The sequence below is a fragment of the Setaria viridis genome, chromosome 1 (genome assembly GCF_005286985.2).
Source record: "Setaria viridis chromosome 1, Setaria_viridis_v4.0, whole genome shotgun sequence".
NCBI classification, from domain to species: Eukaryota; Viridiplantae; Streptophyta; class Magnoliopsida; order Poales; family Poaceae; genus Setaria; species Setaria viridis.
In genome coordinates this window covers 5972405-5996655 of record NC_048263.2, presented here as the reverse complement: position 1 = coordinate 5996655, position 24251 = coordinate 5972405, and the positions used below count along the sequence as shown (strand labels likewise).

Genomic DNA, 24251 nt, shown 5'->3' with positions numbered 1-24251 from the left:
GTCTGTGCCAAACAGGATCCCTGATAGAGCCTTTCGGCAACAGTAACGTGATAAATGGACAGCATCAGCTCCATATCCATTTCCAGATATGCTCCAGGTACCAGAGAACGGAACACACGTTACGCTTGTTTAGATACTAATTAGGACTATTAAACATAGACTATTTATAAAACTCATTGCACAGATGGAGGCTAAATAGCGAGACGAATCTATTAAGTCTAATTAGTTCATGATTTGACAATGTGCTGCTACAGTAACCATTCGCTAATGCATTAATTAGGCTTAATAGATTTGTCTCGTCATTTAGCTTCCATCTGTGTAATTACTTTTATAATTAACTCATATTTAATCCTTCTAATTAGTCTCCGAATATTCGATGTGACACGGACTAAACTTTAGCTCCAAGATCCAAACACCCCTACGGTACAATACAGCCTCAAAATTAATGTCGTAATATTTTTGTTTGCCACAGGCAGTACAAACTTGGCTCCCTTTGCAATGCAATACAAACGCGGTTCCAGAAAAGAAAAATCAAAGCCGTATGGTATATTGGTATACATGACTGATACAGAATGTCCCCTCTGGCCGTAAACATGGATGAAAAATTCTCCATCTTTTTTTAGTATGAACACATGGTAACTTCAATCCCAATGTTGCTCTAGAAAAACCACAGGCTACTTTGGAATTGGACAGGAAAACAGAAACTTAGAAGTCCACGGACAAGATTTCAAAATTATCAAATTCAGAGTCGCGGGAGTCTTCCTGCAGCAAAATACTGTAACTTAGAAAATGGAAGAAAACTACAGTTACCAGAGATCATTTGAAACAAGAACAGTTTTGAAAAAATCCACATACTTTTAGCTCTCGGGAGAAACCACGTGTAACTAAGATCTAGGGAAATATCGTAGTAGCTTAGTTGGAGTTAGCGGAAGCAAAAGTATGTCAATCTTGGCCAGACAGCTACTAAAGCTAGGTATAGTTGGTTTGAAGAACTGTTGACATTGATTGGCATGTAAGGAAGAATGTTTACATTAAGCATTGTATAATTACCAGCTATCAGCTATCCTGTAACAAGGACCAAAGTGTTATACATGAGCTCATGTAGAGACTGTTTCGTGACTACATGCCCATTTTTAATCATGAATTATTTTCCACCATCTATGTTATAAAGGGTTTTACAAGTAAATGAGTGGCTTTATAATTTTAGACCAGATTGTGGTTCACAATTTATTTGCTAATCTGACACAAGGACTCAGAGTAAGTTCCAGAATACTCACATATGAGGAAATCATCGAGAAGCTTAGATTGTGTGCATCCGACGAATCACTTCAGGATCCAATTGTCCACTGCTGTAACTGGATGGTACAGCGGAAATTTCCTGCGTCCCTAGCCACTCTTTACCTGGCTTTAAAGTAATTGGCTTCTCAATAGCTGCAGCCCCTACGCATAGCATGTTTTTGTATTCATCATCCCCGAAATCTGGCATTGCTTTGGCCTTCTTGTCCCAAGGGTTCCAAACGACTGCAAAATGAGCAGTGGCAACAATTTATACCATGAGAATGAAAAAAGAGATCAAAAGCAATAGCTGGGCATAGTTTGGAGACAGAATTTCACAGATCAAGATTTTTTTTCGAGGAACCACAGATCAAGATTGTAATGTGAGAAAGAATTGGCCTAACTCACCAACATCTGGAAGTCCCTCTTTCCTCAAAACTAACGTTCTTTTCTTCTCATGATCAATGATGACAATCTTTGGTGGAGCACTCAAATATATCTTGTCCACCTTGTTCAACATGAACATAATTAGAGTTTCATTGGCACTGAAATGGCATCAAACCATGAAGTTTAGTAGAACACAATCTTACTTCAGACTCAAATACAACTGCATCTCCTTGTTCAGTACAACGATTCTTGGATTGCAAGTTGTCAAGATAGTCCAAGGTCTCCAAACCTTCAACCCGCACTTCACTGGAATGTGAAAACATATTTCAGGGAATTGAAACAGAAATTAGCCAATGTTCCATGTATATCTATCTGGTGGACTGAACAATCTTTTCGCAGGAACAATATGGTCTATTCATAAAGCACAAGGTAAGGTTGTAGTGTCTGAGGTTTGTATTCAAAGGTAAGAAGTTCCTCGTATACAATCTCTTTGTTTTCCAAAAGAAAAGGATTTAGATTTCATTGCAACATAACAATAATAACTCAGAGCCTGAATCTGAAGGTGAGAAATTCATCAGTTCCTAAAAAAACATCACTCATGTTCGAGGAAAAAAAATCAACATCACTCAGTATTGAAGCAAGTTTCCTATCAGTTATCCGTCTTTTTACACTCAAGGAACCGTAAGAAATACTGAAAATAACTTTATGCAAAATACCATTTTGCAATGTACCTGATATCAGATACCGAAAAGTAGGTATGGTATGCAAATGTAAATTGGAATGGCTTGCCATCAGAGCTGACATTTTTTATTCGAGATGTGAGGATAAGATCTCCCCTTGGACTAAGAGCAACTCTCAGACGAAATTCATAACTGCAAATCATGAACGATGAACACAGTTAGTTCAGTGGGGGAGGCCAGATGAATATAGTGGTACTTTTTATCTGACATAGCAATTGGATAATTCAATGATTAACTAGATGGTGACCTATGGGGCCAGATCTTCAAATCCTCTTGAGACGACTTGAGTATCAAGTCAATATGGCAATTGGAAGTAGCAACTGGAAAAGGAGGTGGACTTTCATCGACACTCCAGTATTGGTTCCTTGCAAATCCATGCTGTTCAAGAGCTCCATGGCTACCTAACTGCAAGATGGAATTGTTAATCTGGGTGTTACTAGACAAACTGCTTTCAAGGGAAACATGACTATAACAGCTTGATGACCATACTTGAGGGAAGCAAATTTGGATGCCACCACGAATTGCTTTTGGCGGTTTAAAAGTAGCCTGGCAAAAAAAATTGAAATTTATAATTACTAGTGATGGAGTCAAACTCAAACCACATGTACATTGTGGAAACTTGCAGCACTTTGAATAAAAGGAAAGCAGACTTAATATAGAACCTTCTATTACCAGTGGATCGTCTAGCATTGGTATTGACGTAACATAATGCTGAAGGTTAAAGAGTTAAAAATGATAGCCTACTCCTAACATTGTCCAATGCCAACATGATAACAAAATGAAGAATAGCACCTGATATAATAAAATAAGGACAAACATAAAACATTCTAAAGAGCTATCATCCCATGAAATATCCATCTAGGCATACACAAATGTTGTTGCTGAAACTAAAAGGTCTGAATACCTTGTTACTGACAAAAAGCAGTTGGTGACCGAAGTTATTTTTCCAAAATGTCACTTGACCTCCATATAGATATACCTGTTAACAGTTGAAAATAAAAACTGAGAGGATGCCAGATGCTTGTTGAGGGATAATATCACTTCCAAGATGAGCGTCAAAAGTAAAAACAGTTTTGGCCAACTTATGACTATGGCTGAAATGTCCATATATTCTTGCGTCGATGGCCAGAGAATAAGCAAGCAATGACCACTGCATTAATTAGGTAAAGAATTCTAGTAGTTTTATTGTTCTTTTCACTTTCACGTTGATTTTTCAGAAGCTGATCAAAATCAAGATAGACTTGTATCTCAGGGCCCAGCTGAATTATGATTGTTGGAAAGATAAGATATAATCTGTTATTTGGACCTCTAGTTCTTACATAACAATTGTTGGAGTTGAACAGTTTACACACTAGTAAGGTCATACTTTGTGTTAGACAAAGAAAAGTAAGCTGGTGCCAAAAAGCAAACTATGAACAAAATGGGCCTTATTACTAGCCATCCAATCTTTTATTATAGATTGTATAGATTATAGAAGAAAACTTCCAGTCTAGCAGAGTGTGGACGCTGATGGTTTTGATCAAAGGAAATGTTCAGTTATCCACAGTTCCACACCAATGTGACATGCCACGAGTGTCAGGTCAATATCCTGATAGGATATAAAACCCGTAAGCTATCTAGCTGTCTCCAGAACCTTAACATAAAACAGAGGCAGATAAACCAAAAAGACGTGACATGACCATTCTTTTTTTTCCCGGAATATGCCAGGCCTGACCCTTCTGCGTATTCAGAAACTATATTTCTGCATATGCATCAAAATATTTTAAATATTTTTTTTTGGACAATGTCCAACCATGACCAAGTAGCTATGGGTGGAGACAAAAAAAATTGACCAAAGAAATACAAAATGCTATCGGGAAAAAAACAAATATTAACTAGTCCAGCCCAAACCGCAGCTGAAAGAAAGCATCACGGAAACCCACCCACGGCCAACCATGTATCCAGATTGCTGAACGATCAAATCAACCGATAATAATTTATGGAGAGCGAAATGATCCATCGATAAGCGAAGGGTCAAACACTAGGTTGGCGCTGCCTCTGGCCAACCTACCTCCCCACTACATGGTCACAACTCACAACACGTACTGTTCCTTGACCACCCTATGACCATTACGGCCATCCCTCTAATAACTCTCATTTACCGAAAAAAATACAATTCCTCCAAATTCTAACCACCCATTTACCCTACCGCGATCGAGACTGCTGGCAGAGTTCTGTAATATAACGAAGCGAAATCAATTTGTAGGACGGCGCGGAACGATGATTAAGACCGGATAATTTTTGCGAAGAACACAATCGAGGAATAGAGATTTCGATAGAGGTGATCAGGTGACGGTGAGGCGGCGGAAGGGGTGACCTGACCTCGACGGAGCTGCCCCGGGCCTCGCGGAGGACGAACTTGTCGAGGCCTGTGGCGCGGTCCTTCACGCGCTCCACGGACGCCGTCCCGGCCATTCGTCGGTCTCCGACGGCGAGGAAGCGCCGGGTCGAACCTTCGGCTCCGACGGGCGACGGCGAGGAGATGAAGTGGAGGGAACTGGGGAATTTCCTTTGTTCGTGGGAAAGGCTCATTTATAGGCGGCGGCAAAGCGGCCAGCCAGCAAGTGTGAGCGAAGAGAATGCATCACATCTCATGAAGCGCTTTTACAAGTACGCTTTCCGCTTACTGTTGGTTGTGAAAAATCCATATAGCTAGCTCATCAAATTCTTATAAAAAATAAAAGCGAAAAGGGGCTGTGGGATTTAAAGTGCTTAGCAGGGGTATGGAGTGTCCAGGAGCACTTTTAGCTCCTTTTAAGGTCTCTTTGGGAGTTAAAATTTAGCTCCCAAAGTTTAGTTATTTGTCACTTTTAGCCCTCCTGTTTGGATCCTAAGAGTTAAATTTTAAGTTAAAAGTGCAAGACTAAAATTAGTCCATGGATCCAAACAGAACCTATATATAATATTTCAGAGTCCATCGAATATTTAAATCTGCTCGAGTTGCCTGACAAGTAGTGATCAGTTATAGAACATTGCAGGGTCTTCATGCATGAGAAAAATGGAAAGTTGCAACTAGAGCGAAACGTCAAGAAAAACATTTTATTATGGAGAATGTGTTGCACGCAAATCTCGAGTCTGGGGGCCATAACGTGTACGATTTTTCCACAGTTTTTTTAAAAGCCTTAATTCGTGTGTCCAAGGTAAAATATAGTATATATTTGGGATTGGAGGCTACTAGGGGTGAAAACGACGATGGAAATTTTCGATCGACAAGGATCGTTTATATGCAGAATATGAGAGACTGTGAAATGCCTCGGAACAATACCACGGTGAAAAAAAAAACTGTTGGAAACGAAATGGGATACCACCGAATGATCGTTTTTACTCGGAAAGTTTTGGTTGAAATTTTGAATTTCCAAGAAGGCCCAGACCTTAAACATTGAGGCCCAAAATGGCCCAAAAGCACAGCTCATGTGTGGGCCGGATTTGGGTGAGCGCTGCACAGTACGTGCTTGCCATCCCGCACGGAGTGCATTCGATCGAACCCTGTAGTCGTGTGCAGCCGGCTGCACATGGAAATTATTAATCCGGCCACGTTCTTCTATTTTTTTTCCTTTCCCAAATTAATTCTTGTTCCTTTTTTTCTGCACATGAAAATGGACCCCCATCCTTATTATTTTTCTTGTTTTCTGCATTGTCATGGTGTATGAATATATGATCTTTGGTTATTGGAATTATTCTCGTCATGCGTAATCACGCGTGCACAGCTTTTGATTCGAGTTATCGGTTTCAAACGATATCAGTATGTTTTCGATCCGATGATTCCATTTTCGATATACCATACCACTATTATTTCCGGACTTATTATTGCTGATTTGGTTTTCAAGTAAAAGATTGTGGGTAGGAAATGATAATGAGAATTTTTCAAATATTTCCGAGCTTTCGTCCCTACCTGCTATGTTGCCAGCGCCAAGAGCCCAAGAAGTGAATGCTAGCTACAGTGTCCCGGAAACGGCTCTGGTCTAATAGCAGGCTAGCAGAAGAACCCATGGCCGTCGATTTTTTTTTTCTCGGCCCAGTGGGCAGTGGGTAGTAGTAGCTCGGTGACTTTTGCATGGTAGCACACAGAATGGTGGCCAAAACATAACAGTAGTCAACGATATGACGACGCTAATTTCTTACTGCAGGTAGGGCCTGTTTAGTCACTGTAGCGTTTCGTTTGTATTTGTAAATTATTGCCCAATTATTGACTAATTAGGCTTAAAAGATTCGTCTCGCAAAGTACAACCAAATTGTGCAATTAGTTTTTTATTTCGTCTACATTCAGTACTCCATGTATGTACCGTAAATTTGATGTGATGGGGAATCTTCTTTTTACATAATGGATTTTGGAGTAACTAAACAAGGCCGGCCTAGGTAGCAAAGATAGAGAGAGAAATTACTGCAGCGCAGAATTCCGACTCGGTGAAAAGGTAAAAAGCTGTAGTATGCTCAGTCTCCTCTGAACTCCTCCGTCCTTGGTGTGCTGGATTGATCGCGAGATCGTAGCAAAAGCTGGGCACGGATCGGACTATCGGAGCGAGAAAAGGATGGGCTAGCAGAGAGGGCCCATCTCCATTCTGAATTTCTGATCGGCCACAGCTAGGTGCCCTGTAGCTCTAGCTCGCTCGCTAGCTACGGGGCGAGAGCAGAGACCACAGGAGATGACCGGCTCGATCAGTCCGCTGCAGGGACGCGTTGAATTCCCAGAGGAGCGCAGGCGCAGCGGCTGCCTGCCAATCAGCACCCACCGAATCGTACTCTGCTTCAGACCGCAAAATGTACCCAAGGAGCAACTCTATCACCCCCAAGTCATCACTGGCCGCATGAGGTTAAGGTGGTGGAAATCTCAGGCGCGTCATGGTTGACCTGTCGTACCAGCCCGGTAATAATGTTTGGAACGTAAAACTTTTTACGGTACCTTTTGTACTAGTTTAATTTCATGATGCTACTAAAATTCAGTTCAATTCGCACTAGAATCGTCGGAGAAAAACAGAAACCAGATTTTCAGAGAGAGAGAGAGAGAGACAGCATCAGACAGACCCTGCCGTACGTGCATGCAGCGTGTGCTCTTGGAGTTTTGGTCCTTCTCGTTCTCTTCCCCACACATCAAACAAGCGCTCGATCAGATCACTCCAGGGCCAGGGCCACGCTCCTAGCGGGCGCATTAGCACATGGTAGGATAACTGCTGCGCCTATTAATGAGCCAGCCGAGCACTAAATTGCGGAGATCGCACGCTTGAATCGAATGATCATCGGAGCTGCATTATCCATGCGGTGCCTGGCGATCGGTCGATGGATTCGTGGATCCGGCCTGCAGCCAGCGCCAATCCCTTGACGTAGCTAATAGGGACTACCAGCCGCCGCGCGCCAATCATCGCCGGCGTCACGGCCGGAACACAACGCGAGCGCCGCCTGAGCCCGCGGTCGGCGATCTGCTCGCCTGAGCCGGCCGGTTCTGATCGCAGCGAGCTAGCTGCCGCTGCCAGCGTCGTCGTTTCTCTAGTGTACCCGCCGGCATGGTAGTAGCAGCTCTGAAGACTATATGAATGACTGCTATGCTACCTGCTAGCTACGGCCATATGACTCGCGCACTAGCTAGCCACACACCCCTCCACCGTATACGTGTGCACATGCTCACATAGGCCTGCAGGCTGCAGCTGAGCGAAGAATCTCTCTCTAGCTAGCGCATCCGTACGTGCGGTCCGACATCCCTCTTATCTCATCATCATATCAGTCCTAAAAACCTGATCAGCTGGTCCAGCCAAACAGCAGAGATGACGAACTAGCTGGAGTTTTTTTTTTCGTAGATCCAGTATAGATAGGACCCCTCCGTCCCGAATTGCAGATCATTTTAGCATTCATAATTTTTACTTGTGTATATCATATAGTGTGTGTATATATATATGCATAATAAAAATTATGAATTAAAAAACTAAAATAATATGCAATTCAAAGCGGAGGGAGTAGCTAATAGCTACTATCAGCTTAACTAGCACTTGTTAGCGGTCTCTGCCTACCACTAATTTAGCTGCTAATTTGTCAGAACTAAAGGATCCAGAGTAGAATCTTACGTGCACACGACACTGAAATATATTAACGTGCACAGGCGTAATCTGTGTATGTGCCAACCAGCTCTGACAATCCTAATCTGTATCTTTTGCAACCATAATATATTCGTATCTGCATATTGATCGCCAAACAGCCACGCGCTGACACAAAGTTCGGCCATCGCTGAGCAACTGCGCTCGGTGCTGACCGGAGGAGCAGTGCATGGGCATTCATAATGGGATGGATGGATCGATCAGGCATGCCCTCGACCCAGCTTTGTGTTAGTTCTGACTACTTGGCCTGACCCTGACGATCAATGAACAGTATTTATTGTATGTATAATATAGGCAGACTTCATCCTAGCTGAGGAATTAAATCGACCAATCGACACAGTGCCTGCCTGCAATGCCCGAAAATGGGCTCGTGGCACTTGCAGAGAGTCAGAGACGATAGCCGGCTCAGTCAGAGACGACGACGACGATGCATTCAGATGCAGTGAATGGGAGCTCGATCGATCGATACAGAAATCTACGCGCAGCTTCAAAACAAACTGCTACTCGTCAAGACGCATGCGACGCGGTCGAACAGAGTATAGTGCTCCTCGATCAGCAGTGCCAGCGATTCAGCAAAGAACTCTGCTGCGAACTCAGCGCTTCAACGCTCGTCTCATCCCGCCTGATGACGCGCGTACGAGTGAACGAATGCCTCGTGTGATCGATTTCTCCCACCGGTCGGTCGAATCGGTCGGTCTGATTTGCACTTCATTATATACGTTATATAACGTTTTGGTTTTTCTAGATGTATAGATATTAGCTGTGTTCGGTAGTGATTTTTATGTAACGCTGCAGCTGCAACTGTTCGAAAAAATGTACTGCTGCTGCTTGTTGATTGGCTGTACAGCCGCAGCCAAACAGCTACAACAAGCAGAAGCGAGCAGGCCCATTATTATGCATCTAGACATAGGGTATATCTGAATGCATAACAAAATCAATGAATTTAATAAAGCCAAAACGACCTATAATTTAGAATGAAGAGATTATGCGATATATATCTGTTGGGCTCGCCAGCAACAACACACATCAACTCAAGAACACACATCATGTGCATCCTGGCAAAAAGCAGTTCATCAATCTCTGGACGCACGCAAATCAGTAAAAGTTTTGAACTGCCACGCCGATCCGGAACTGCAAATGCGCGGTACGACGCGCCGTGTCTTTCGCGCGCCCAATTTTGATTTAATTGAAGTAAGCAGGCAATAAATTAATGAGGCGTCCTTGTGCTACAGTGCATGCATTAAGATGTTAAGGTTTATATATAGTGCCGGCTAGCTATAAGTTATCAACATTAAAGAGATTTTGATCAACATGGCGGAGAAAATGAAGAGAGAGAGAGAGAGAGAGAGATTGGTATTTATGAGTTCTAACTGTCATAAAAAAAAACTGCATTTATTTGCATGTAAATACATTTGGCAGGGGGCTGGCGGTAAAAATTTAACATGCATGTAGGTGTCCATTCATGTTTAATTTGATTTCATGAAAAAAATTTGGACCTTCAACCACATATTTAACGGGACACCGTAAATGAATACTTTTAGGTTTTTAATTAATTGCTCTCCTTAATCTGATTTTGAAATGGATCGGAGTAGGGGTTAGTAGTCAGTCTACAATGCATTCTCACTCGTACACGTGCAAACAATGAACATCCCTATTACATGTCAGCTCATATTAGTAAAAAAAAATTATATAGTTAGACACTATTGGAGAGGTTATCTATTTACTACTCCCTCCGTCCCAAATTATAGGTTGTTTTGGCATTTCTAGGTTTATAATTTTTCTATAAATTTAGACATAATATATATCTAGATGTATAATAAACAGAAATGTCAAAACGATCTATAATTTGGAACGGAAGGAGTATCTATTATTGGCAATTTTACTGCACTAGCGGGTTAGTAACGTTGCACTGTTGAGATTGCTTCTTGCACGTATCGTCGTGGGACATTGAAACCCTGGTTAATTCTGCCGGTACCAGCTGCCGCACGTACTAACAGTACACGCCATTACTCCCATTTGCATCAACAGCGCCGGAGTTAATTTGCATATCCTTACGTGATCCATGCCACGTTAATGCAATGCAATGCCGTGTAGTAGTAGTAGTATATGCATGCATGGCGCCAACGATGTAGCCTCTTGATAAAGCAAGATCCCACGGTAATGAGTGCATCGTCACCTATCATTAAGTTGCCTGTCTCTCTCATTTGAAAAAAAATCAAGAACATGCATTAAATTAAGGGATGATGTGCTTGCTGGTGTGTTCCATGTGATGGAGTTATTTTGCTTCACACAAAATCAAGTGTTTTGTGTTAGCAAGCCAGAGAGCAAGAGGAATACTGATAGCGGAGATGAAGGGCCTGTTTGGGAAGGGGGTGTTAAAGTTTAACACCCCCCTTTTAACACATTTTTAACACCTTGGCTACCAAACACAAGTGTTAAAGATGAAGTGTTAAAATTTAACACCTCTCTTTTCATAAACACATGGAGGGGGTGTTAAAATGTGCTAAAGGTGTTAAAAGTGGTCCCCCTCCCCACTTATTCCCTGGTTGCCCCCCTCTCTCTCCTCTTCTCTCTCCTCCGCTGCCCCCATCTTCCTTCCCCGATCCGCACGTCGCGCGCCACCGCCAGTCCGCCCATCGCGCGCCGCCGCTATGCCCGCCACCGCCGGTCCGCGCCGCTCCTACACCGGGATGCCGCGCTGGGCGGCAGGCGGCGGGCTCGCGCGGGCGGCCTCGCGCGGGCGCGGGCGAGGCCGATCCGGTGGTGTGGGGACTGGCGGGCGGCGCGGTGGTGGCGTTGGGGGCTCGGGCGGGCGCGGCCGCTGGTGCCGTGGTAGGGGACGCCGGCGGCGGGGCGGGGCCGGAGGCGGCAGGCGTAGGGGAGGGGCTGACGGTGCGGCCGGCAGCGCCGGCGCCGGCGCCGGGCACGGCGTGGACTGAGCAGGGGGTGGGGCCGGAGGCGGTAGGCGCAGGAAAGGAGGAAGAAGGAAGGAGGAGGAAGGAGAAGAAGGAAGAAGGGGTATTTGACTGCCATTGAGAGGAGTAATGAGGGGTAAAGTTGTTAATTACAACCTAAGGTGTTAAATTTTAACAGATCATCCAAACACCTCAAGATACTAAAGTTTAACACCTCATTTGAGGGTGTTAAAGTTTAACACCCTGTTAAATTTTAACACGCCCTTCCCAAACAGGCCCGAAGATACAGACCCTTTGGATCCCATCTAAACTTTTAGTTGAAAACTTGTTTAGATCTTAGCTAAAGTTTAGCTAGTGTCTTACCTACCACCCAATTAAAGTTTAGCTGTGTAGCTGGGCAGCTAAACTTTGGCTGGTGGGATCCAAACGTGGCTATACACACTGGCTAAGAAGGCTGAGATAGTTAGACACTTACTACCTAAATGGTTAGATTAAATGTCAAAAACCCTTCAGTCACAAATAAGTGGTGTTTTGCACATTGATAGGTTTCTTCAAACACAACATTAAGTAGTACATTGTTTCTCTCTAAAGTTACATCCAAGTTACAATGCATGTCATCAATTGTTTTATGTGGAGGAGAGTGAAGAGAGGTAACACAGTTATTAGGTCTTGTTTAAGAGCTTTTCTGTAGTAGAAAACGAGAAAATTACCATCATATCCCCATAGATACTTAAGCATTCGTGATAATAAGAGATACTTTCATAGATAAACCATCAAAGCGACATTTATATACCCTTATAGTTGAACTAGATATAACAATTGAAGGCATAAATGCAATTAGACTGTGATGAATTTAGTCTTTTCTTTATTATTAGTTAAGTTTGATGGTTCTCCCTTAACTAGAGGCCTCTATATGTAGATATTCTTTGGTTCTTACACACCACTTTATCTAGACGTGCCATATGGGAGGGTACGGGAAAACCCACTCCTGTTCACACCCAAATCCAAATAATTATTATCTAGACGTGCCACTGGGGAGGGTACAGACAAACCAACTCTTGTTCACACCCAAATCCAAATAATTGTTATACGCTCCTTACCCTCCCCAATTCTACTCATATCCAATGGATAATTAATATATCCAATTGATTAATTGTATCCTCCCCATTTCTAATGAGCATATAATTTTATACCCATACCCTTCCTATTTGAAGTGGTTGTGGATTTGGGAAAAGGGTATGGATACCTAAGCCTAACTTTATCTCGTACTTCTCATTCAAGGTAAATTTATTTAGGAGACATCTCATTCATTACCCACACGAGTTTTTCCATATAAGCACGAATTAATATGGACTCTTTAATCACCTCCTACACCTAGCTACCGAGCTACTAGTAGCTAGAGCCTGGTCCTAGTGATTCAGCTAGCTGTTTCCCAAGCCATTGCATCTCGTGCTCCGTCCGTTCCACTCTTAAGAAATACTTCCTCTATTCCAAAATGTAGGTCGTTTGTCATACATTTTGCTACGTATCTAGATATAGTGTATATGTAAGTGTATAGCAACATCTATGAATCTAGTAAAGGCAAAACAACCTACAATTTGGAATGGAGGAAGTATATGGGTTGTTTCAATTTGAAAAAATTCGCCATTGAAAATTTTGTTCGGTCAATTTTTTTACTTTGACGAAGCAGAAAGTATATTAACATCTACAAATATTTAATAAATGCACTATTAAGATATATTATGATAAAGATAACAAATAATTTCGTATTATAGATGCGGGTATTTTTTTTTACATAAATTTGGTTAAAGTTAAAAGATTTTAACTTAGAACCAAACTAAAACAATGTAATAGGCACTAAGTAAAACCAGAACGACTTATAGGACAAAAACTACAACTAAAACTACATAAGTTTGTCCTACTAGGCAGTAAGTACCTCCATGATCACTTGAATACCCCCTTGGCTTGTTGTAAGACGTCAAATCGATCGTCGTTTCACCCCTCTCGCTCCTGGACTACACTTGCCCACATCTACTGATAAAACTCATGAACAGTAATGCCATTCCATTTGTGATGCTATGTTAGTACGCTACACGTAGTATATACTATAGCACAGAAAAATTAATGCACGGCTTACGAGGGTACAGTATCTAGCAGGCTACGCATGGATACCGTACCGGGGGGCCCAATCGTTGTCGTAATTAAGCTATCGGCACGTACACACGTATGTGTACGGCCCTATACGGGCACGATCATTCCCTGCAACCAAGCTGGCCTTGGTGTGCAGTGCAAGCGTACGTGTACGTGCAAGCACATGCCATGCCCGTTTTCATCTCAAGTTAAGTACAGGTTTACCCATGTCTTTTGCATACGCTCGATGCTCTCGTTATTCATGTCAATGTTTTAATTTGCTTTGATGCACAAGGACACATGATGAATACCTTCTGAATTTACCCTATAGCAGGCTGGCTGGCTCTAAGCTTACCAGCTAGTTATTACCACATCGAACGACAGGTTATTATTAGGTTCGTACGAGGGCGTGTGGGGTAAAAATTTAGAAGGATGATGCAATAAGCATATCCATGCTTTAATTTCTCATTTCCGAATGAATTTGTGTTGCTCACCGTTCTGGTTAAGGAAAGGTTGTTACTGATGTTAATTCGGTTGCCATGATGAATGCAGAAGTCTATTTGCTCCGGCCAACTGTTGGTAGGATTTGTGCGCAGAACGAATCTAGTGTATTTATTCAATTCCGATCCAATCATGTCCATCCAAATTCAGATCAGAAGCACGGCCCCCACACTCCCAGTCTCCCACTTGAATATGAGATACAACTAACCGTCTATAACGAGATTTTGTATCTATAAATAGCTGAATCAAAAGGTTTGAAAAAAAAACACGTTGGGGATGTTTCTTAAGTGTTCTACAAGGAGTATGAAACAATATCATGTCTCCTCCGTCGTCGGTCGACGCGCTTGAAATTATTTTATGGACATTAATTAGAATAACGATGTGAAAGAGTATTTCAGGCTAGTCCCAACCCATAATGTCTATGGTCAGTTTCTACGTTGCCATATCAGAAAGACATCGGGTTAAGAAACTATAGTACCTAAGTTGTGTCTCAGCGTTGGATACCGTGTAGTAGCATCAACTAGTGAAGATTTGCCGTGTGAATCCTTGGATGGGTTAGCTTGTGAGACACAGGAGATTTATACTGATTCAGGCAATTTACCCTACATCCAGTTCGTGATGCGAATTCTTTATTCCCGGGCTCAAGAGCTCAAGGTTGTACTAGGAGGTTACAAACGGTACGCGCGTGTTCTACTTGGGGTCGAATCCCCTCTCTCGTCCCCCATGTACTTATATACACGGCTCATAGGGAGGATTATACTGTTGGTCGTCGTGGGATCCCCATTCACTCGGGCGTTCTCCTCTGAGTGGTTGTTGTGGGGCCTGTCCTTCAGTCGAGGCTTCTTCTGCTTGATCTCCATTGAAACCTTCATCCGGGACCCGCTCTTCTGGCCGCATCGGTTGTCGAACCTGGCCCTACACGTATCGGGGGGGGGGGGGGGCTGCCCCGGTCACTTCACCTGGTACCGTCATGATGGTGAATCGAGCGTGCTTGACCGGGTACGATCTGGAATAATGCCACAACGCCATTCCTGACTGGGGATGTTTGTCCTAGGCGGTTGTCCTACCCCTTTGGGCACGGAAAACGGTGCGCCCGATTGGTCGGCCCACGCTTCCTCGCCTCAGCCCACACGAGCTCGGCTGCGGCTATCACATCGGGCAGGCCTAGCTCCGTCTTAGGGGCATAATAAGTCTGGCCCATCATTACACCTCGACCCTTGCGTGGCATCTTGGGTCAGCCTAGTGGCATGTTCCTCTCGATTCTTGGGCTTCAACCTCTGGCACTGTCAGCTAGTCGGGCGGTGATGGCAGCGGTCTCTCGTTCGGCCCAATTAGCTTTGTTTCCTAATCCTTTCTTTGCCCAGGTTTACCGATGGTTTAGGGTATCCCTAATCTGGATACCCGTTAGATACCGAGCGGACACCAGGTCGTGCATGAGACACGGTTGATGGGGATAGATCCCCAGTACCCGCAAGGAAGGAAGAAGTTGGACTCCTACTAGGATTCCCCTATAATCCGACTAGGACTCATACCGAGTACCTAGATCGACAGCTCATCTAAGCAGAACGCAACACAACTCATCAATACAATCCACACATAGGACGTAGTGTATTACACGATCTAGATGGCCCGAACCTATCTAAATCATGTTCCTTGCATCACCATCGACTCTTGATTCTCGACGACATCAACCGCACAAAACACCACCTTGGGTACTCCCTAGGTGGGTTGCCGGTATAAAACACCGACAGCTGGCGTGCCAGGTAGGGGAAGTCTCCGAGTTTCTCCGCGCGAGATTGATGCACCAGTCATCATCAAGTCGGCATTCGCTTTTCGAAGCGGGCGCAACCTTCGTCTTCGGCTCCTGGCTTTGCATCGCTGACGGTGCTGGATCCTTCCAACGCTGCATCATCAACAACCACGAGAAGAAGCATCTCGACGAAAACTCTGTTCGACAAGAAGCAGAAGAACTCGTCGAGAAAATCAACAATTTCGATCTGTTCAAACACCGAGTTCGACTACAACTCGGACTTGACCACGGCTAGAATTAGTCCGCGTGAGCTGGCAATCAAGTCACCGTGCAGACCGACTACAACTCCAAGTTGTGTTCCATTCGGACTCCGCAATGCAACCGCGGTCCATCAAGCAATCCTTACTCGAAGTCCAATCCAGACTAGAGTCAGTTGACAACTCGGATACAACTATCCGGCGACAACTTCGACTAATCGTCTCGACTAGTTACTAGTCGAAGACGACTACTCCGACTACATCACAACGCTCGCCGACGATTACTCCGACTACGTCGCGATGCTCGCCGATGACTACGACTACATCACGACGCTCGCCGATGACTACGACTACGTCACGACGCTCGCCGACAACTACTTCGACTGGCGACTCGCCAGGGACTACTTCAACTACTCGTCTCGACTAGAAAACTAGTTGGGGCAGACTTCACACCATCGACAACTAGTCGGAATTGATTCCAACTAGCTGGCTTCACCAGCAACTGTCGTGGCTTTGTCGATAACAACTTTGACTCCTTATCTCGACTAGAAAACTAGTCAAGGGCGGGTCTCGCACCCTCGACAACTAGTCGGAATCAACTCCGGCTAATTGGCTTCGTCAACGACCGCCACGGCTTTGTCAACTGTCGTCCACGAATCAAGCTAAGTCTCTTTTCCAACTATTTTCCAGCTTGCTTTCCTCTCGCGCACAACGCGCGCTCTACTCGCTGGGGGGCAGCAAACTCTTGCGCACCACACGCGCTCTACTCGTCGAACTCTTGCACACAACATGCGCTCTACTCGTCGGAGGGCAGCAAACTCTTGCGCGCAATCACGCTTTCTTTTTATTGCAACAACGACTACTCACTTTTGTCTTCTCTTAAGGTCACTAATCTTCTCGAGCAGAATACGCCTTAACTCGTGAAAGCTTCAAGCACATCTGTCACGCCTAAGCCCATACGCGTATACGAGACGAAGATCTCACACATGCAGTGGCAACGGCTACCCAGAGACTGAGAGCCTAAGCGTAACAGGCTAACTACTTGGGAAGAATATGACCGAGATAAGAGCATGACACACAACTTTCATATTGATCACTGAACAAATTTCAGCAGTTTCAATATCCTACAAAAATGCTACATAATGTATGCATCTTTTCTTTTAGATCGAGCTTCAGCGACGACACTAAGCGTACCTTCGAAGGCACAGACTAGTTCCCAGGCTCGGGGGCTAAGCGCCAATCACTACTCGGAATATCTCCAATAGCTCAGCTAGCTTCCAAGCTCGGGGGCTAAGTGCAAATAACTACTCAAGCTCGAGGGCTAAGTGCTAATACTACTCGACGAGGCTCCTACGGCTCACCTAGCGCATAAGCTCGGGGGCTGGTCGCTGTGAGACTACTCAGATGATGATCTGAGTGAAGATTCGAGATCCTTGAGTTGATTACTCAATCAATTCAAGGCTCGGGGGCAAATAAGCTACACCTAAGATTTCTTTCAAGCTGAAAGAAGAAGATTCAAGATTTTGACCCTCAGCTTGATTCTTGGATTCAACCTAAGGCTCGGGGGCTACTCCATATGGAGTGCGACTTTCACCGCCCTCCATATATGAAGACTACAATATCAAGATGATCAAAGGCTTTGAGCACATCATAGCCTCATGGCAGCCTTGAGAAACTTTGAAGATGCAGACGAAGTACTCGAAAAGCACCAAGACTACTCGCCGAATATCTTAAGACTACTCGAAGACTGTTGTATTCGACTATGAAGCGCTCGAGGGCTTGACGGGGATAGATCCCCAGTACCCGCAAGGAAGGAAGAAATCGTACTCCTACTAAGATTCCCCTATAATCCGACTAGGACTCATACTGAGTACTCCTGCTATGACTCCTCCTTGTAATCCGACTAGTTCTCCTGCCCCCTAGAGTATATAAAGGAGGGCAAGAGTACCTAGATCGGCAGCTCATCTAAGCAGAACACAACACAACTCATCAATACAATCCACACAGGACGTAGGGTATTACGCGATCTAGCAGCCCGAACTTGTCTAAATCATGTTCCTTGCGTCATCATCGACTCCTTGATTCTCGACGACACCCACCGTACAAAACACCACCTTGGTTACTCCCTAGGTGGGTTGCCGGTATAAAACACCGACAACGGTTTCCTCCTATTTTCTCCGCTCTCCTCATTAATTCCATTGCCACATCAGACTTTTGCTTATGTGGCACCCTAATTAATTATATGGACACCTGTTGAAGTGGAGGGTTAGAACTGCTCTTAGTGAGTGTAGTATGCACATTAACAGAGCAAACATTGTCATTATATTTCTCATTAACAGGGACAGTAACTCCCTAGTGTGTCTCATTTTGTTCTGTGGCGACGGCAGCTATGGACAATAACTACCTAGTTATGATGTTGGATGTCGTTAGATTAATTACAGCAATTATGTGTGGTAGAGTACATGTTTTGCCGCGGCAGCATATTAAGTGCGTAGTTATGGACATTATGGGCACGACTATGCTAATCCTGTGCTTCAGTAGTGCAAAGCAAGGAAACACAGGGCGCGTCATATACGTGGCCAGCAGAACACATTTTCCTTACTACTAGCAGCAGCTACTTATAAGATCAAATCGAGCTGAATCATCCAGACTCCAGAGCAAATAAACTAGCTACAATATCAGCTACTCCTTTCCCACTATAGAAATGCAGGCCGTTTTAGTTTCGTTTCAAATCAAGCTTCTCTAACTTTGATCAATTTTACGAAAAAAATGCACCAATATGTCTATGACTTTAAATCGGATTTGACGAATCCGCAATTAAATCTGGACCTTGTTGGCCTGAGTTTCAGATTGCTACCTTGTAGCTGCCTGTTAGGCTGAAACCAAACAGCCCCCATATGTGCATGCATGCATGGGGCAGTAAAATTTTGCACGAGGAACATTGTTAGCGCGCGCGCCAATCATCATATTGGCCGGCCGCGTGACTCCTGAACTGAAGGGCCCGGCAGTGATGGCATGCATGCATGATCTCTGCACAGCACGACTGCTCGCCTAGCTTCATGTGTTTCGGTTGTGCGCCGGTCGGAAGAAGCAGAAAAGCCATGGCACGCCCCCACCGCACCCCGCCCCGACCGGAGTCGCCATCGCCTTTCTGATCTGATCGAGCTGGTGGGTAACATGACAAAAGCCCATGCATTATACCCGGCCCACCACCCGATCCTGCGCCAAACGTGGCCGTACGTACGTGCGCGAGCTTCAAGATGTTACCATGCATGTGGCCACGTAACACGTACCAACACGAACACTGTACGCTCGCAGAGAGTTTTTCACCAAAACGGCTTGAGAGAGGGTGTGTGTTTCACCAAAAGGGATTTGGCTAGAGAGAGACCTCTAACCTCTAGGTGTTACTCACTTGCTGGTGACTTCTCTCTCTCTCTCTCTCTCCCTATCCAACACATGCAGTAATGTCTCCTCTCTCTGCACTGCCGTAGATCGAGCCTTTTTAACCACCCAGAGAGTCGACCCCCACTGCTTCCATTTCCTGTGCTCCACCGCCCCTGCCCCTGCCCCTGCGCACCCAGCCATGATGAGCAGCAGGATGATGAACACCAACGCCATGGCCGCGCCAGCCAACGACGTCGACTTCTGCTTCGGGGCCATGCAGGCGCAGCAGCCCTACGTCGTCGGCTTCGACGCCGGAGCCATGGCCATGCCCAGCGTTGAGAGGCCGCTGCTCCAGCACCACAGCAACCTCTACGACAGCTTCGATCTTTCTGCCGCCGCCGCTGCGGGCGGCTTCCCGTTCCAAGAGCCGGGCCTCCTCCCGCCCGCGAGCCTGCCGCTGGCGCCGCCGTCGCTGCAGCTGCCGCTGCTGACGACGTCGCTCCTGGGCGTGCCGACAGCGGCGGAGATGTACCATCCTTTCGGTGGTGCGGGAGGGGCGGCGGCGTTCCTGAAGCGGGAGGACGGCGGCGGCGGGGCCCTCGTGGACGGCGGCGGCGGGACGATCGGGCTGAACCTCGGGCGGCGCACCTACTTCTCCCCCGCCGACGTGCTCGCCGTGGACCGGCTGCTGACGCGGTCCGCCCGGCTCGTTGACGGCGTGGGCATGGGCATGGGACTCGGCATGGGCGTGCTTGGCCTGGGGCTCGGCGCCGCGCACCACCACCACCAGCAGCCGCCGCGGTGCCAGGCCGAGGGCTGCAAGGCCGACCTCTCCGCCGCCAAGCACTACCACCGCCGCCACAAGGTCTGCGAGTTCCACGCTAAGGCCGCCGCCGTCGCCGCCGCCGGCAAGCAGCAGCGCTTCTGCCAGCAGTGCAGCAGGTACGTCGTTACGTTAACTACGTCCCTCCCCTGCATGCACATGCATACCTGCATACACGATCGAGCACGTGCTAGTACACGCGATAAAAAAACTAAGCAAAGCACGCTAACTCGTATGAAAGAGTTATATACCTATTGATACTCATAGGAGTGAGTGCACGTGTTCTGTATTTTGTGTTCTAAGGTGAAAAATGTAAAACTACGTACACTCCTTAATTTCTCTCCATCCAACCATTAATTCACTATCTAATCTCACATGTACTTTTCACCCATATATCTCAACACTGATTCAAAAATAAATGGCTCGGATAGATTATGTGGTCAAATTCATGTTCGGTCCAAAGTGTTTACTGTTTTCGAAAATAAAAGAGTGGTCTAGCTCTGATGTGGCGTATGCATGCATGGGATGGCTGCCTGAAGTCCTGAACACACGATGTCTCTAGCGTATGACATGCAGTGTAGACTGTAGAGTGGTCTTCCTTTCCAAGATATCATGCAAGCATGCATGCAGGGTGCAATCATGGACGCAGCCAATACTGCTACCCTGCGCGGCACTGTTCACCTCTCTTTCTCCCTGGATCGCTTCTTTCAAACAGGCTCCGTGCTAGCTAGCAACAAAACAGTTAATGCATGCATGGAGCCAAGGAAAGTTACTTGGGGTGGGGGGGAGAAACCGGCCAGTGGGAAAGGCTGCAGCCTGTCGAGTCAGCAGTCAGCTCGCTGTTTCACTTTCACGACTGACGCCGGCGATCGTTTCGTTTCAGATGATGCGCATCCCATCCCATCCCAGCATTGACCACACACTCATCATTGCAGCCGGCCATATACGTATACGTATAGTAGTCGTCTCGTACACATATACGCATGCACACGTGGCACGTGGCACGTATGCGTATATATTATTTATACGTGCATGTCAGCATGTGTATACGGACATTGCAGTCACATATTGCTTTGTTTATTTCATGGCGCCTTTGCTAGGTTTCATGTGCTCGCCGAGTTTGACGAGGCCAAGAGGAGCTGCCGGAAGCGGCTCACCGAGCACAACCGCCGCCGCCGGAAGCCGGCCGGGGCACAGGCGGGCAAGTACTCCTCGCCGCCGCCAAAGAGAGCGGACACTACTTGCATCACCACCTCCTGCAACAGTGATCATCACAAGAGTAAGAAGCCTGAAGCCCTGAACTAATTAATAAGCTGGCTCGATCTGATGTCAGCATGAATCCTGCATATATAATCCTCAATCCTCATCGAAACTAATTAAGGTGGTGATTAATCAACGGCACTTTGTGCAGGGACCATTTGAAGTATATTTTAAAATTTGAAACATTTTAGGTTTAGATCTGAGCTCTGAATCGAATTTCTAGGTTCAAGAGCCCAAATCTAATAATGCATGATTTTACCAACACAGATACATACACCGATCAGCATAAAGACATCATGGCAAGATGCAACAACAATGTTAAGTTATGATGATTATAAGTACAGTCGATGTGCAAGCACTTTACAACGTTAGTTCGACCAAATGCCATGCATCTCTGCACCTAGAATTCTGGCCTGACGTACATGCACTCATGCATGCATGGCGCCAAAGTTTCGACGTACGTGTGTGGGATCAACTCTACTCCTACACTATATAGCTAGATGCAAAGCCCAACCAGCTCCTACTTGTTATCAGAAATATTCCGCAATGTGCTTGCTTCGATCATTATAGACTTTCGCAAAGCCCTTTTGGATGCTGACGTGCCTATCATCATTGTATGTACGACGACGAGCAGGTTCCACGGCAGCAGCCAAGTCGACGGCCATCTCGCCGAACGGCAGCGGCGTCAGCTGCCTCGACGCCATGGACAATGGCCAGCCGAGCAGCGCGGCGGCGGAGCCGACGTCCCTGTCTCTGGCCGCGCTGCCGCTGCACGACGACAAGGACGACGACGGCGGTCTGGACTCCATGCTGATGCGGCAGGTGCAAGGCCGCCGTGACGACGACGAAGAGCATCGCCGCTTCATGACCTCACTTGTGATGCAGCAGCAGGCTCAGAACCAGCTCGACGGCGGCGGCGGCAACATCTTGTCGTGCTCGTCGGCGTCAGATGATCAGCAGAACGGCGGCTGCAACGGTTTCTTCGAGGTGGACTTCATCTAGTGCGATGCGTGCAAACGCACACGTACGTTAAAGGAGGAGGAAAAGTCTATAGCGTCGCTGCATTATGAGATGCATGACGTGAGAGAAAGGAACAACGCCTAGCTAGGTTTGTTGCACCACAGTAGCTAGCTACTACCTAGCCTTTTTCTTTTTACTGTGTTACAGTACTTTAGCTATAGCTAGTGGTGGACTTTTACTGAATGGGATATGCAGGTGCAGGTGTATTAATATTTTTTCCTTTTGGTAAATGTACATTATGTGTATGTGTGTTAATTTACTAATTTGGGGTTTATGGTGCATGGCTGCATGCATGTATTAGTTGTGTTTCTTGGTTATCTAGCTCTTCTTACATTGAGTCTTGATACAGATAAGAATCACTTGCTTGTCCATGAAGAAGTTGTCTGGCGGAGCTCGAAGTAATTAGTCCTTACACAAGAACTCTCCCTCTGTGAATGCATGCATAGTGTTTAGGACAAGACATGGCCTTTACCCTTGAGTTCGTCTGCAAATTTGCCTTAACTTCCACGTACAATCTGATGATATTACTTCTTCACCAAATAGTATATGTTGATATTACATTCATGCCACGAATCGAAAGAACACATGTGCAATTAGAATTTAATAGAACTTTTCTGCAATTATATATATGGACGGAAACAAGTCAATTTCTAGGTAGAGTAATCACCAAGAAATGTTTGCATTCTGGACAGGCCTAAACAGTTTTATTCCTGTATATGCATGGGCCCTGCTTCGGTGCTCTCTCCAGCAAAAAGCTTGTAAATCTTAAAATCTTGTTAGTATGTGCAGTATATTCCGGCCATGAGCTAGCATCCCACCACACTCAAGTCCGTGGAGCCAAAATGAATCAAGGTATCGGGTCTAACTCAACCTACAACATTAGCACGATCCTCTCATATGTTGCGCTTCCCGATCCTCTCATCAGTTTTCGATATGGAACTAAATTTAACAATCTACTCCGTAAGTTGATAGATGAAATTTAACAAGATTTTGAAACGTGACAAACTATTTTAACGACGTACGCATTTTGAAAAAAAGGTGCGTTTGTACTGCCGCGCCCTGATTTGTTGAATGAATGACTAGTCACAAATGTGGAATAAATCCTATGTCCCGATCACGCTGCAATCCTAAATCATGAAGAAACGTTTCATTCCCATTACTGTTCTGAACACCGGATCAGATCGAAAAAGACGCGCGATCTTTCACTATGATTAGGCCGCGAGCATTAAAGGTTGGGACCCTCTCACATGCATTTATTACGACGTCGATCGCTGTAGCAGTAGACTTGTAATAAGAGAGGTCATTATGGATCCAAATTAATAGGAATTAATAAAGAGGAAAGTACAATCAAGGGCCCGGGACCAGGTAGCCGGAATCGAATCGAGCGATCTGCCATGCTCGCATGGATTCATTGTTGCAAGTTAAGCTAGCCCGAGTGGCGGACCCGGAGAGAATCCAAGAGGGGCTAGCTGGGGCTCTCACCGGCATGGATTATACCATACTACTCTTTCCATCACAAATTACTATTTATTTTAGTTCTTCTAGATACATTACTTTTGATATGTATCTAGATATACCTATATATATAGGTGCATAGCAAATGTGGTGTATCTAGACTAATTTGGGATGGAAGGAGTACCTCTGCATCAATAGTAATAATTAGGGCCTGTTTGGAATGGAGTATTTT

At 45.4% G+C, this 24251-nt stretch overlaps 2 protein-coding genes across 2 annotated transcripts; one reads left to right on the top strand and one right to left on the bottom strand.

Annotated features, from left to right (window-relative positions):
- Positions 1 to 419: 419 nt before the first annotated feature.
- On the bottom strand, positions 420 to 5052 carry LOC117843909 (putative glucose-6-phosphate 1-epimerase). Its single transcript, XM_034724667.2, has 9 exons — positions 4764 to 5052; positions 3307 to 3381; positions 2892 to 2948; positions 2650 to 2807; positions 2394 to 2534; positions 1866 to 1968; positions 1684 to 1783; positions 1278 to 1521; positions 420 to 762 (listed from the first exon to the last, which is right to left on the bottom strand). Exons 1-8 carry the CDS (start codon positions 4971 to 4973, stop codon positions 1301 to 1303), a joined length of 1065 nt encoding a protein of 354 aa, XP_034580558.1. The 5' UTR covers positions 4974 to 5052; the 3' UTR covers positions 420 to 762; positions 1278 to 1300.
- Positions 5053 to 19510: 14458 nt separating this feature from the next.
- LOC117841720 (squamosa promoter-binding-like protein 5) lies at positions 19511 to 22864 on the top strand. The gene is made up of 3 exons (XM_034722202.2): positions 19511 to 20403; positions 21385 to 21563; positions 22179 to 22864. Exons 1-3 carry the CDS (start codon positions 19661 to 19663, stop codon positions 22544 to 22546), a joined length of 1290 nt encoding a protein of 429 aa, XP_034578093.1. The 5' UTR covers positions 19511 to 19660; the 3' UTR covers positions 22547 to 22864.
- Positions 22865 to 24251: the final 1387 nt, after the last annotated feature.

Coding starts and splice junctions, on each gene's coding strand:
- LOC117843909 (XM_034724667.2), bottom strand. CDS start 4,973: ATGAGCCTTTCCCACGAACAAAGGAAATTCCCCAGTTCCCTCCACTTC. Junction 3,382..4,763: donor CCCGGGGCAGCTCCGTCGAG/GTCAGGTCACCC, acceptor AACTGTTAACAG/GTATATCTATATGGAGGTCA. Junction 2,808..2,891: donor TCCAAATTTGCTTCCCTCAA/GTATGGTCATCA, acceptor TCCATCTTGCAG/TTAGGTAGCCATGGAGCTCT.
- LOC117841720 (XM_034722202.2), top strand. CDS start 19,661: ATGATGAGCAGCAGGATGATGAACACCAACGCCATGGCCGCGCCAGCC. Junction 20,404..21,384: donor TTCTGCCAGCAGTGCAGCAG/GTACGTCGTTAC, acceptor CGCCTTTGCTAG/GTTTCATGTGCTCGCCGAGT. Junction 21,564..22,178: donor CAACAGTGATCATCACAAGA/GTAAGAAGCCTG, acceptor GACGACGAGCAG/GTTCCACGGCAGCAGCCAAG.